We start from the raw sequence: 14918 nt of genomic DNA, 5'->3' as shown, positions 1-14918 counted from the left end.
AACTCACTCTCCCCTCTCTCATATACCTCTCCACTCCCATCCCTCCATCTCATCCTCGGCCTCCTCCTCCCTCTTCCCCCCTCCACCTCACTCACATACACTCTCTTCGTCAGTCTTACACATGGCCAAACCACCTCAGTGTGTTCCTCATAACGCTTCCTATCACATCCACACCACAATGCTACTTTATATCCTCATTCGTCAGCCTGTCTCTCCATGTGACTCCACAGGCTCCCTCTTAAATAACTCATTTCCACTGCTCTCACTCTTGATTTGTGTCCTTCCAACAACGTCCAAGCTTCACTTCCATACGTTAGAGTTGGTATCACAATACTGTCATGTAGTAACTTTTTCACTTCCATGCTCACTTCCCTGGTTCTTATCACTGCTTTCAGTGAACTAGCAACCTTTCTTCCCTGCTGTACCCTTTCAAGCACTTCACCCTCCAAACCTCCATCCTTACTCATCACACTACCCAAGTACTTAAACGCACTCACATTTTCCAATTCCTCACCATCCAACCTCGCTGTACATTCACTGACTTCACCCCTCTCAAAGACCATCACTTTACTCTTCCCTACATTCACCTTTTGATTCCGTTTCTTACACACTCTCCCAAACTCATCCACCAAGCCTTGCAGCTCCCCTTCGTCTTCACTCAACAACACAGTATCATCTGCAAACAACAGTACAGGAGTTTCCAAACACTATCCTCTCTCACCAGGGCCACTCCAACATCCACTACCCTACCTTGTACCTGTTTTATTACCCCATCCATGTACAGATTGAACAACCATGGAGACATGACACATCCCTGTTTCAACCCAACTTTCAAAGAGAAAAATTCACTTAGTTCACCATCCATACGCACTGCAGCCTTAGCACCATCGTACATACTCTTCACAGCATTCAACAACTTCCCATCTACTCCATATATTCTTAACACTTTCCACAATCCTTGTCTATCCACCCTGTCATATGCTTTCTCCAAATCCATGAAAGCTGCATACAACTTCTTTCCCTTCTCTAGAACCTTTTCCACAAAAGATCTAAGAATGAATATCTGATGTACACAACCTCTTCCCTTCCTAAAGCCTCCCTGTTCGTCTTCAACTAATTTCTCTGTTCTTTCTCTAACTCTGTCAATAAGTATCCTACCATACACTTTTTCTATTATACTAAGAAGACAAATGCCCCTATGATTACCACACACTTCTTTTTCCCCTTTTCCTTTGTACAAGGGAATAATTATACCTGACTTCCAATCCTCCGGGACTCTACCTTCCTCCCAGGCCAATCTGCACATCTACCACATCCATTCTACTACTATCTCTCCCCCATGCTTCAGCATTTCACCACACACTACACCAATTCTAAAACATTTTCTTACAGTCCCTCCATTTTACACTCAAATTCCTTCCAAATTCCTCATTCAGTCTCTTCTTACTCTCTCTTACTAATCATTATTATTATTCCTGTTTATTATTATCATTATTATTATTATTTTCTCTGTAAGTAAGAGTAAGTCCACAGCACTACTCTCTCTCTCTCTCTCTCTCTCTCTCTCTCTCATTATTATTATTAATATTATTATTTAGTGGTAGGTGGGGGCGCTCGCCATCCACTCAATCGATGTAGTGCTGCTCTCGGGTGTCTGTCCTTTCCTCTCCTCCATCCTTCTTTCCTTCCATCCTCTTCTGTCTTTCTTGCCCTCAGTCTTTCCTCGTCCTTCTGCCTACGAGTGACTTTACACTCCCTCTTCTGTCTTCCTTTCCTTCATTCTTTCCTCTTACTTCTGCCTGTGGGTGACTCTACACTGAATGACAAGGCAAATGGTTTCCTGTACACCAGGAAACCATTTACTACGTTGGGTGGCAACCATATAACCAAATTTTGGCGCCTGGTGGCTTAGTGGTTAATTACGGCGCTCCAATCGGATTGAGCCGGTGAGTGTTTATATCGAAGGGGTGGTTGGGGTTTATTGCTCATGTAATGCCACTCAGGGATGAGTGAGGCTGGTCACTCGTATCTTAAATGTCAAGACCAACTTGCATAGCCCCGGGCTCCTACGCTTCTCATGGGGCAATAAAGGATTGGCTGATGGATGGATTATTATTATTATCAATTATTCTTTTTTCTTCTCTCTAGGTAAAGAAATGTCCATAGTAGCACATTTTTAACCACGTCGCTCCCTCCCTCCCTCCCTCTCTCTCTCTCTCTCTCTCTCTCTCTCTCTCTTTAGGTGTAAATCATCCTGATTCTATTAAGGCGGTGCTGCTTGGCTGTGATGGGCTGGTAGGTGTTGGAGCCGTCAAGGGGGCGAACCAGGGTCTCTGCGTTCGGTTGCACGAAGAAAGCAATCGACTGGCGGGGGGACTGACGCCTCACCTCCTCCTCCGGGATTATCACGCGGTGCTCCTGGGAACATCATAGTCATCATCATTATTATTATTATTATTATTATTATTATTATTATTATGAGTGTGTGTGTGTGTGTGTGTGCGTGTGCGTGTGTGTGTGTATGTGTGTGTGTGTGTGTGTGTGTGTGTGTGTGTGTGTGTGTGTGTGTACAGAATAAAGTGTGAACAATGAGAGTGAGAGTGTGCGATAAAGTGTGTGAAAAATGGTGTGAGAATGTGAGTGTGAGAAGCACAGCGAATGTAGAGTGAGTGTGAGGAGAGAGTTTGTGATATATGTGAGAGCGAGAAATAGTGTATGTGTGTGTGTGTGAAAACATGTGTGGAAAATGTGGATGTATGAGAAATTTTAAAATGATTGAAAATAAGGGGGGTTGGGATTGAGAGAAAGCAGGAAAAGTGAGCGTGTGAGAGAGGAATGTGTGAGAATGGATCGAGTACCGTATGTAAAAAAAAAAAAAAATGTTTGATAGAAAAAGTAAAGAAAGTGGGTGAATGAAGGAAGGAAAGAGTGTGTGGAGTGAGTGTGAGAAAGAATCCAGCGTGTGTGACGGATGACGAATTTATGCAACAGGGTCATGGTAGTGATGATGATGATAATGATGATAATGATAATGATGATGATATACACGACAGCGACGATTAATAAGCATGTGCAATCAGTAAAGTAAGTTCCCTTAATATTCGACCACTTCTACTCATGTCCTCAGCTGCCTAATATTCCTAAGCTGAGAGAGGCTTGGTATGGTTTCTCTGCACAAAGATGATTCCTTTTTCGATAATGCGTCACAGAAGGAAAGTGACGAACATACCTTAGTTGTGAAGTAGATGTAGTGAAATTATAGTCGACCTTTTGTCCCCATATTTATTTCATTTTTTCTAGTGGTGAGAAATAAATAAATAAACGAATGAAATAAATAATGCCCAAGGTAGGCCAGTCTTCCAGAATCATGTCTAACGTGGCACCTGTAAAATTCAGTAGGGAATACAATAACCCAGTCAATTTATCTTGGAGCTAACTAACATAAATATAATGTATACATGAAGAGATTAACAGAATCCTGCACCGTTGATCGTATTTCCCGACTGCCCAGAAATGTGACAAATATAAAAGTAAATAAATCAATGTGTCTCGGAACCAGATAACTTTATTCCACTCGGGTTCCTATGACTCACTCTTAGTTGAATACAATCTTCTGGCGTTCGCTGGAATAGAGAGGGAGAGAGAGAGAGAGAGAGAGAGAGAGAGAGAGAGAGAGAGAGAGAGAGAGAGAGAGAGAGAGAGAGAGGTGGTGGGGGGGTTATTCAAAACCATCATTTCAGAATAACAACAGAAAAACTATTCAAACTTCCAGCTTACCGTGGCTACATATTTTCCACCTGTCCAGAACTGAAGAAGGTCCCCAGCGTTGACTACGATGGTCCCCGGGATGGGTGTGGCGTCCACCCATCGCCCTTCCACGTCACGGACCTAAATACATTATCCATCTAAAATTATCGCCCACCTTTACAAGGTGTAGCGATAATGTTTTTGCTCGCCTGTGTGTGTGTGTGTGTGTGTGTGTGTGTGTGTGTGTGTGTGTGTTTGTGTGTGTTTGTGTGTGTGTGTGTTTGTGTGTGTGTGTGTTTGTGTGTGTGTGTAATTCACCGGGTCGGTCAGGATCACTTGATGGTCGTGATCGTCAGCTTTTACCCTCCCGGAAGGGAGCTGAGAGCTCATATAGTCCGATCTAAGGGCAAGGCTGTGACCTTCACACACGCACACCCGTCCCCTTGCTCAAGGGGGACAGTAACCACCCACTTCGTCAGTGAAACTTTTCGCAACCTGAGCGAGGCGCGAACTCCCGTCCACCAGTTGGCAAGCGGGAACGTTACCACGTGTGTGTGTGTGTGTGTGTGTGTGTGTGTGTGTGTGTGTGTGTGTGTCTGTTCATATGATATATCATGAACGGCTTGACCTATCAACATGAAACCTTCAGGGTATCAAGATATGGCCAAAATCTTGGGCGAGTCCGAGAATAGGCACTCGGGATCAATGTTAAGGTCAGCAAAATGGCTGCCAAAGGTCAACTTGTTTTTAACGCCCTCCTTTAGGACCATTATATCTCATGAACGGCTTGAGCTATCAAGATGTATCTTTCAGAGCATCAAGATATAGCCAAAATCTTGGACTTGGCCAACAGCATAATCAGGAAGTTGATTAGCATTCGGGTCCCGAATGCTTTTCTTTCATTATATTTATCTACTGTAATTTATATATGGACCAGAGATAATTATGCTTAAATAAAGAAAAAAAAAAATAGAACCGCAGTTTGTATTAATGATGATATGTGACTTCCATGTCCCCTCTCTGACAACAGCTCATTCCTGATCTTGCTTTACGTAGCTCTGAGTCTCTTACTAGTTTATTTGTTTTTTCCCTCTCTTTTCTTTTTCTTTCCCATTTCTCCCATGTTTCTTTTTTCTCTTCATTCTCTTCCTCCATGCCCTTCAACCTTCCACCCTCCCCATCCTTCCTTACCCTCCTAACTTACCTATTCAGTGGGAACTAGAAATTCCACATTAAATAGTCAGTAACGTCGTCAGATCTGACCTAAGAAAACCGAACTTGACTTATTCAGTGCAACTAAACAATTTCCACCCGAAATTATTCATAATCTTATCCGACTTAACCGACGTTAATTCACCCTGAACGGACTAACAAAATCATTTGTAAATCATGTCAAAGATTACCTAACCGACCTTGAAATATTTTTTATTAATATAAAACTTGAAATAGTATGTCTCATGTAACCTAAACTAAGCTACATTAAAACAACCTAACTTCACCTACTAAAACTTCACCTAACCGAAGCTAATCTAACACCATCTGCAATGATTTTATCTAACTCAGCCTTATTTAATCCCACTTAATCAAACCAAACTTAACAAAGCATAACTTGACATCACCTGACCAAACCTAAACAAACCTGGTGTTTTCCTATGTCGTCCTTGTGGTGGTGACATAATCCATCTTACTGTGATTTATCCTCGCCTAAGTTAATTTATCCTAACCTCCCATGAACTCATCTCATCTAACCTAATCCAGTCATACATGGAGTCTTTTGTACCCCCTCCACAATATGTCTACCCCCGATGTATATATGTTCCACCCCAATGCATACATGCCCCCACTAAATTTGCTAGGTCAGGATGCTCTCCCACGCCTGAAGACGGCGTTATTGCATCAGTTCTTAGCAGACAGCCGACACGGGTAGACTGTTTTACTGTGAGCTTGTAATAAACTCCTTATCTAGCTGTTTGTACACAGAGTTTCTATCACCAAAGCATTGCAAGTTACATTTGGTAGCAGCGGTGTTTCGAACCATCACATTCTGACCGCCTCCTTGGATTTTTAGTGATACAACAAGATACACGACGTCTCGCATCTGCCAGCCTCGCCCCTTCCTCTGTGCCTCTATACCTTGGCTGTGCTTTTCGAGTGTACCATTTTTCTCGCCAGTGCTCACCTCTCAAACAACCGCACCCATACGCCTTGTTCCTGACCGCAAGTGTCACCGTCGCCGACCTACGCACCTGTTGCACCTGTTCCCAGCACCTATTCCGGACTCATCATAGCTCCTGCCCCCACGGTGCCACTTATCACTGTCTGCCCGCTGTCTGCGCACCACCATTCTCTGCATTTGCAATTCACCAGCTCTACACCTGCCTTGCTCCGACATCTGCCTCACCACCCACCACCGGCCTCTGCCGTCGCCCGCATCTGGTCTGCATTACGGAGCCTCCTAAGACCGCCACTCCCTGCCAGTGATTCATCGCGGCGTCTCCTCTCCTCTCCGCCTAGCTGTCTCTACCCCGCAGGCCAGCCCCGCCCAGCCCCGCCCCGTCGCCCCGGCCCGCCCCGCCCCGCCCCGCCCCAGCCCAGCTACGCCCAGCCACCCTGCACGTCATACCTCTCGACACTCCCGTTTCTACTGTGTAACTATAGTATATCTTTCCTTTCTATAGAGATTATCCTCGATTTTCTCTACAGATTGGTTATTGTAAATATTCCATCTCATTTCCATTACCCCGTTTTCATCTTCCCCTACGTTATTTATTATCCATCTCATCCTTCGCATTTTATTTAAACCATCCATGCCCGCACCTTCATTCATTTTCACACCTAGTGTATTCCATTCTCTCATTGTTATTTATACATTTCCACCTGCGTATCCATCTTCATCCTTTCATCTTCCATTGCCACATTAAATGTCATACTTTCCACGTCAACCGCTTACCGCCAGCCCTCTCGACCCGGAAACATCACCTGCTCATACCCCGTCTGCCGACTCTAACACAATCACTCATTTACGAAGTGGCAAAGCGTACCACCGCCCTGTACCTGAGACTCCCGTTTCACTTCCCGCAGAATCACTTACTACCCGTCCTACCCTCGTAAATCCAGATACTTCCTCCTCTACTCCTGCCTCTACTCTCCCTTCTTCTTCCTCTACTCCTTCCACTGTTGTTACTTCTCCTGCCTCCCTTCATACCCCGTCTTCCTCGCCCTTCACTGCCACTGCCTTCTCTCTCTCCCACACCTCTCCTCCCGCCTCTTCTGCACTTCCAGCCATGGCCAACCCTCCACAGTCTATCTATCTCGACGATGCCAATCATCCCAAATTTACCGGCCAGGACCCAACTTGGTCTGTCTATGATTTCCTCAGAGAAGTCGAAACCGGAAATAAATAATAGACAAATTACCGAGGAATCGCTCAAAGTAGCTTACCTCCTCGGTCGCTTGCATCCACGGTAAATCATACATCGGATCCGCGATCTGTGCAGGACATTTCGATAGCATTCGTACCTTTGCTGATTTTCGTACGGAACTCATCAGCCTTTGTTGCCAGCATTCAAATTCCGCGTCTCTCATGGGGATTCATTAATCTCCTAAACCAACTAGATGAGGACTTGCGCGTCCCAGCGCAATATGCAAGCTCCGCGAAGCTGCCGCCGCCATGAAAGCAACTAGTAGCGAGATGCTCCAATTACTGGTAGGCACGAAATGGTTAGAAGACAAGAATGGCGTTCCTATGCTTTCGCACCAACTTTGCTGACTTAATTGGTTACCTGAGATTCCTTCACTGGCTTACTCCTAAACAGCGAGAGCTAGCCTTGGAAATCGGTTTCAATCCAGGGAGATAAAATTATTCAGGTCACTAAAGCCATTCATGAAAGAACAGGTTCGGAACTACACCGCGTCCAGGGGCACCACCCAACCCTTGGCCTCCTCAGTCTGTCACATCACTACCCCAGACCAATCTCGCTCCCGTCCCACCACATGCGGCAGACCTGCCACACATCGCTCTCCTACCGCAGGTCGTGATCAGCCAGCGCCTTCACGGAACAGACAATCTTGGATTCTTTGCTGGTACTGTGGTCTTCCTGGACATCGAGCATCCAGTTGCGACCGTACATACAGACGTCCTCACTCCCAAACCAGACAGGCGTCACGCCTTCCCGCTCACGTCGTCCACACTGCAAAATACCACAAATCAAGCACGACTCACCCCACTGAGGAATATCGTTACCTCAACACCGCCCACAGTCGGAAAGCGCAGCGCATTAGCGGACCAATATCACGTAGAACTAGAAACCCAACTCCCCATCCGCCATGTAGGTCCCACAACATCCTCGAGTTTTAGTCATTCTTGGACAGCAGTCATGACATACCAACGTCATTCTTCTTGGACACAGGATCTATAGTAAATCTCATCTCCGAAAATTCCTTTACAAATTATTCACCGCCATCACAACCACGTCAGTTTCTTAGAACCACCAGACATTCATATGCGGTGTTAACGGCTCAGGAGTTTAAGGTTAAGGGAAGAGTCACCCTTGAAGGTCAAACTCCACAGCGCTTTGCCCCCTATCCTCGTGAATTTCATGTCACCTAATGACTTGCAGTTATCCCAGCAGATGCCCTTATTGCTTTCTCCACCATGGCACAACATTCCATTGCATTATTACCTGCTTGTGGTAGTATAGACATTTCTGGATTCCCCGGTTTACACTATGGAATGTCCCCGTCCTGTTCTTATGATCAAATCAGTCCTTCAATTACCTCTGTCCCTATCACTACCAAAAAGTCCAACCCAGCCCAAACCACCACTCTCATCATCTGAGAATACAGAGATCATTCCTTTACTGACCTGCGAACAGGACATAAATTCCTCAATGTCTCCTGATACATCATCTCAGCCCTCGAACATGGCTCTTACATCCTCTCCCGACAACACTATTGCTGACTCAGACATGTCTCAGTTACCTGCCTCACACAGTCCTGAACTGGTCTTCTCCAACACACAGAGACAGGAAACTTGCAGTAACGAATACGTGCACAATTTTGTTACCGCACCTTAGGTTCACCAAAAGTCTCTGTTTGTTGCCCGGTGCTGAAAGAAGGAGTGGATGTACTAACCCTACCTGAGACGTGTGTGACTGGCTTGACTTATGAGTCCAGCGTGGTGTACAGTCTTAGAGGACAGTTTATGCTACCTGTACTTGCTCAATGTCACAAAATACTCCACTAAAAAACTTAAAAGTGGTGCAGATTGGAGACTTCCTAGTATACCCAGCGGCCTTAAAAGGTGTGCCAAGATTCCTCAATTCCTACTATTCAGACTGATGATACGCCAATGCGATTGTATGTACTATTAACTCTACGGGATCTGCGCCGACGCATTCACCCAATATGCTCTCACATCTCACTTGCACAGATTTCCCAGAACATACGCCTCAACTCCTCGACCTTCTAACCTCGTACAGAAACGTGGTTGCCTTACCCAGTGAACCGATGGGTAGAACAGACCTTGTCAAACATACGATTGAACTACTCCCAGGAACTCAGCCGATTTACATACCAGCATTATCCGATTGCCTCAGCCAGAGAAAGCAAACAGATCAAATGATACAAGAACATGTTAGACCAGGACATTATTGAACCCTCCGTCAGTCCATGGAATAGCCCACTTTTCTTAGAACAAGAAGGACGGCAACTTTAGACCAGTAGTCAACTATCGTAAGGTCAATTCTGTCACCGTTCCAGACCGTTTCCCGCTACCTGTCCTCACTTGCAATTTGCTATGAATCCCACTTGGTGAAAATAACGTAGTCTTTTCATCTTTAGACCACCTCATGCGGGTACTGGCAGGTCGAAATGGAAGAGTCCTCTCGCCCAGTTACAGCCTTTAGCACCCCTTCCGGACATTTTCAGTTTTAAGAGACTCCCTTTTGGTCTGAGAAATGCTCCTTCCGTGTTCATACGACTTATCCATTCAGTCTTCAGCGGTATGATGGGACACTCTCTTTTTGCTTACCTGGATGATATCATTGTTGTGAGTAAATCCATCCCTGATCATTTGCAAACTCAAGTAAGTCTTTAAACGCCTCCAGCTCGCAGGCCACAAAAATCAATCTCGAGTAAATGTGACTTCTCTGTGAAAGAAAATCAAATTCCTAGTTGCCATGTTAGATGCAAAAGGACATTCATACTAATGAGGATAAAACGCTAAGGCGATCATTAACTTCCCCCAAAACCTACCACTACCGACGCTGTACGAAGTTTCCTGGGCCTCAGTGGCTATTATCGTTTGCTTTATCCGCGATTACATGAAGATCATCCGCCGCTCCTCTGACCCACTTACTCCAAGCAGAATGTGCCCTTTGTTTGGACTAACGACCAGTCACAGGCTTTCCAAAAGCTAAAGGTAGCTCTTGTAAATGCCTCTATTCTAGCGTTCCCTGATTATGCCACACCATTCCTTCTCTGCACAGACGCCTCCAGGCACTGGACTTGGTGCCCGTTTTGATGCAACTTCGATGAAGCATCAAGGAAGCGCAGTAATAAGCGTATGCTATGATCGCACCACTTAGCACAGCTGAACGTAACTACAGTGTCACAGATCTCGAAGCACTAGCGGTAATCTGATCCTTGAAACATTTCAGAGATATCGTCTATGGTTATCCAGTGTATATCCAAACAGACCACCTTCCACTATGTGATTTGTTCAAAAATCGCAACCTAACAGAGTAGGTTAGCTAGATGGTCTGTCATCATCCAGGACTTTACAATCCCACTTTTCAACCATGTACCAGGCAAGTTGAATGTAGTCGCAGACGCACTCTCACGTCACGTAGCAGCAGCTATAACATCACTGCAGCCTGAAGTAACTGAAAACACTACACTAACGTCAGAAGTTGTTATGAAACTTTCAACACCAAGACCCCATGTGGTCCAAAGTCATTTTATTTCTAGAATCTGGCGATGCCTCGACCTTCTACTCTATGCCAGTATCACTAGATGAGTTCATGCTAGATGATGATCTGCTTGTACAGGAAAACTTACTGCTAACAGGCAAAAGATATGCCCAATCGGCGAAGTACGCCAGCTTGTTGTCCCCCACTGCACCTGATACCAAAAGGTTCTTCATATTGTTCATAATACTCCTCAAGCTTCCCATCCAGGTAAAGACCGATGCTTGCGCCAAGCGTCTCAAATACTATTGGCCAACCATGCTTGTGATATCAATGCCACTGTGACTCTTGCCTCTCCTGCCACCGCCACAAAGGATCAACCGACACCAGCACCTCTCTTACAATACCCAATCCCGTCACGACCATGGGAAACTGTCTCAATCGATCTCTTAAAACTACCTCTCACAGAGATCTGGCGCTGAGTACTTGTTCATAGCGGTCGACCACTTCTCCCGCTACTGTGTCCCTCGTCCCCCTCTCCGACAATTCCATGGCGTTGCCCGTGCCTTTGTAGATCACGTAATTTGCCCATTCAGTACCCCTCATACCGGTCTTACTGACAACGGTACAGAATTCAACAATAGCCCTTCTCGATGAGATCTGTCGCCACTTTCATATCAGTAAGTGCAATGTCGTGCCTAACCATCCGGCTTCCAATGGCCTTGTAGAACGCCACAACCGTAAAATCTTAGAATGCCTCGAGACATCCTAGGGTCCCATAGTTCGTCCTGGGATGACTGGATTCCCCAAGAATGGCATCTTCCATCCAATAACTTCATCAATGCATCCATTGCTGAATCTCCCTTCTTCGTCCTTTTTGGCTTTGACAAGGACCTCCCCATACTCTCTCTTATCCTCAAAGCCAGAACCCATCTACAACATGGATGATTATGTTAAACTAAGAGTGGCCAACTTCCAGACAATCCACCAGTATGTCCAATCCACTTTGGCTTCCTCTCAGGAGGACATGCTGCAGCGCCAACATAAGTCCGCCTCTCCTATCACTATCAGTGTAGGCGATCTTGTCTTTATCATTCCCCATGCAGCGTTCCTCTAAAGTTGGATGACAAATTTACAGGGCCCTACCGCGTCCTCACTCCAACAAGGCAACAAATTTCACCTCCAGGACCTGTCCACTAAGGACAACAAATGGGTCCACATCGTTGACTTAGAGCGAGCACCCCGTGGCCTCGTGTTGGAAGAGTCACTTACACAACCTCCTGCCCCCTCTTCTCCTCCTCCCATCCTTCAGTCTACCTTGTCTCCACCTATCCCTCAGTCTCCTTCATCTCCATCTCCACCTGCTCATTCATCCCAACCAATCAATATCGGTCCAAACTGCGCTCTGCCCATCAGCCTCTTCACGACCTGCCCCATTAACTCTACCCTGATTTTTCTAGGTACGATGTTAGCGATCTCCCTGCTGGCAGTGCTGACCCTCCTGGGGCCTGGGTCAGGAGTCAGGACGATGGTGAAGTACGTCCCAGAGACCTTAGTCGGCTCGGGAGGCGAGGTAATGTCTTATCGACGCCATCGCCTCTTTAGCAGCTACGATCTTGTGCCCACAACCCAGCGTAGCCATTGCCCTACCTGCCCTACAGTACCAGCTCCACGGAATCAGGAACCATCTCACGGCCCTCATGGGGACACACAACCCAAATGAGTATCTCTATAACCTTTTCCTCCCACTCTCCTGGCAGTTGCAATACATAAGTAACAGATTCACTGAGCTCAATGACACATTTTCCATTCAGACACCCGTGGAGTCGTTCTCGTGTGAAACGAGGTCTCTTCGACTTCGGTGAAATAGTGGCTTGTTTGACGTTGCTACAGCCCGCGACATTTTCTGGCTTAAAATCTGATCTCACTCATTTAGCTTCCGCCCTAGAATCACAACGCTAAGTCATTAAAATCCAACACTCTGTGTTACAGAAGCTCTAACTCAATGAAGTCAAAGTCCACTCTAAACAATTTCACCGATATCTTACAACGCCACCTTTCAGATCTCAACGTTATCTCCCAGTTCTTCTACCTCAAACTCAACATGGATAATCTCCAACTGGCCGTTGACTCTCTCCTGTCTCAAGTCTCCTTACGCAGTTGGTAGTATCCTGCAATTGATGCTATCAATGGACGTGTCACTGCCGACTTAGTACCTGTCTCAGCTCTCCGTTCTGTCCTGGAATGGGCTCACTCCACCTTCCGGACTCCCCAGTCCTCCCTTACTCCTCCCTTGAATATTATTATCCTGTTCTCGAAGCCACTCTCTTCTCACTACCATACGTCGTCGTCCATATTCCTCTCCGTTCTGCCATAACCTTTAACCTTTTCCACATCATTCCCTTCCCTTTCCGCCTCAACAACTCCTTGTTACAGGTATCTGTTCCTTCAAAATATTTCCTCCTCTCCCATGATCATCTTTCCGTTGCCTTCCTTTCTTCCACAGACCTCCAGCAATGTTCCTCCCTTACTCCGACCTCGTCTCTGTGCTGCCCACCTTTTCGCTATCTTCCCTAGCAGTGCTGCACCCTGTGAGTCTGCTTTAGTTAGCATAACCATTCCATCTACTCGGCCTGTTCTTTTGGTCCCAGCTCCTGACCTCCCGGTCCACCATGCTCACCTCATCCATGTCCAGTACTTCTTCTTTGCTGTTCCCATTTCTGTCACAATCATGTGTCCTGGTTCTTCCCGTTCGCTCCGTCCCTTCAATTGGTCTCTACAAAGCACCTGACTATTGTACCATCAAATCAGAGTCCGTCATCACTTACAGCCACTCGCTATCACCAAGCTGTTCGTAAACACTCCTACTGACATCTTTCAACCAATCGACATGCCTTCAACCCTACCATCTGCCAACATTACCATCACCTCCCCTCACTTGCGCATGCTCACCTTCCTCAGTGACAGTGATTTCATTATGGATCAATTTTCTCTGGCCTTCAGCCGTTCATGGGTTCATCCGACAGTTGTGTTTCCCCCTGTGGTTATCGCTTTCATAGGTTTTCTACTCATCATCTGTGTGCAGTGCATTGTTGTGTCAGAAAAATGGAATGTCGACTCCAGGAGAATCAGAGTCGCTACAGGCATAGTACGCCCTACACACGATGTAGAAACTCCCGTATTTAGTGCCCTCACATTCAGTGACTAGCAATGCCATCTGACAATTAACCAAACTGTGAACAGCACTCTGCCTACTAGAAAATGATGGTTATTTCTTTCATACATTACTCAGTGACAGTGTGTCCTACAGAAAATCCACACACAAAAAAAAAATGAAGGAAGAACAACAATAGAACTCTCATATCTACTCCTTGTTTATCATGTATCAAACTATTATTGAAATTAATTCCCATTATGTTCATATATCCCTTCGACCCTTACTGGTTGTACCTATTATTCCTTGTATATCTTATATGTATATATCCATTCTAATTCCCTCCCCTCAACATGGCCATGTCTCCCCTACTGCCCCTGTATCATACTTATCCTTTGTACAAAGCCTCCCCGGTCCTGCCTTACTACTATAATCACACCCACCATTTACCTCACAGGTGTCAGGGAGACACCGTCTCAGCTACCCGGGGGAGTAGTGTACCCCCCTCCACACTATGTCTACCCCCGATGTATATATGTTTTCCCCCCAATGCATACATGCCCCCACTAAATTTGCTAGGTGGCATGCTCTCCCACGCCTGAAGACGGCGTTATTGCATCAGTTCTTAGCAGACAGCCGACACAGGTAGACTGTTTCACTGTGAGCTTGTAATAAAACTCCCTTATCTAGCTGTTTGTACACGGAGTTTTTATCACCAAAGCATTGCAAGTTACACTTCCTAAGCGTTGCAAATGATCCTAATCTTTACCTAACCCTTACAATCCTAAGCTAATATATCCTAATCTAGTCAGGACCTCACCTCATCTAACCTAACCCAAGCAAACATAAGGTCGTCCTAGGTGTTGCAGTCCATCTTAATCTCACTTAACGCTACTTATCCCTAAGTTAAAGCACTCTTATCCTGACCTCCCATGACCTCATCTCAGCTAACTAATCTAAGCTGACCTGGAGTCCTCCCATATCGTCCTGAAAGAGCAGTGTGATGGTGCCGCAGTCGGTGTGAGCAGCACATCGGATGGTGTTGGGCGGAACGGTGGAGGGCACAGTGGGGTAGTAGGCCATCCGCAGCACAGCAAGCGATTCACCAC

General features: G+C 45.9%; 1 protein-coding gene across 1 annotated transcript in view; it reads right to left on the bottom strand.

Moving 5' to 3' along the window:
• Nucleotides 1-2238: 2238 nt before the first annotated feature.
• LOC145391454 (uncharacterized) overlaps nt 2239-14918 on the bottom strand; it is a 17178-nt gene continuing 4498 nt past the window's right edge. Inside the window, exons 3-5 of the mRNA XM_080266067.1 lie at nt 14776-14907; nt 3778-3888; nt 2239-2418 (exon numbers count right to left, since the gene is read on the bottom strand). Coding sequence (XP_080122193.1) covers nt 2239-2418; nt 3778-3888; nt 14776-14907 — 423 coding nt within the window. The remainder of the gene's footprint in view (nt 2419-3777; nt 3889-14775; nt 14908-14918) is intronic.

This window comes from Coenobita brevimanus, chromosome 18, assembly GCF_032717465.1.
Source record: "Coenobita brevimanus isolate Jiangsu-jjx chromosome 18, ASM3271746v2, whole genome shotgun sequence".
NCBI lineage: Eukaryota > Metazoa > Arthropoda > Malacostraca > Decapoda > Coenobitidae > Coenobita > Coenobita brevimanus.
This window is presented reverse-complemented; position numbering and strand designations above follow the sequence as displayed.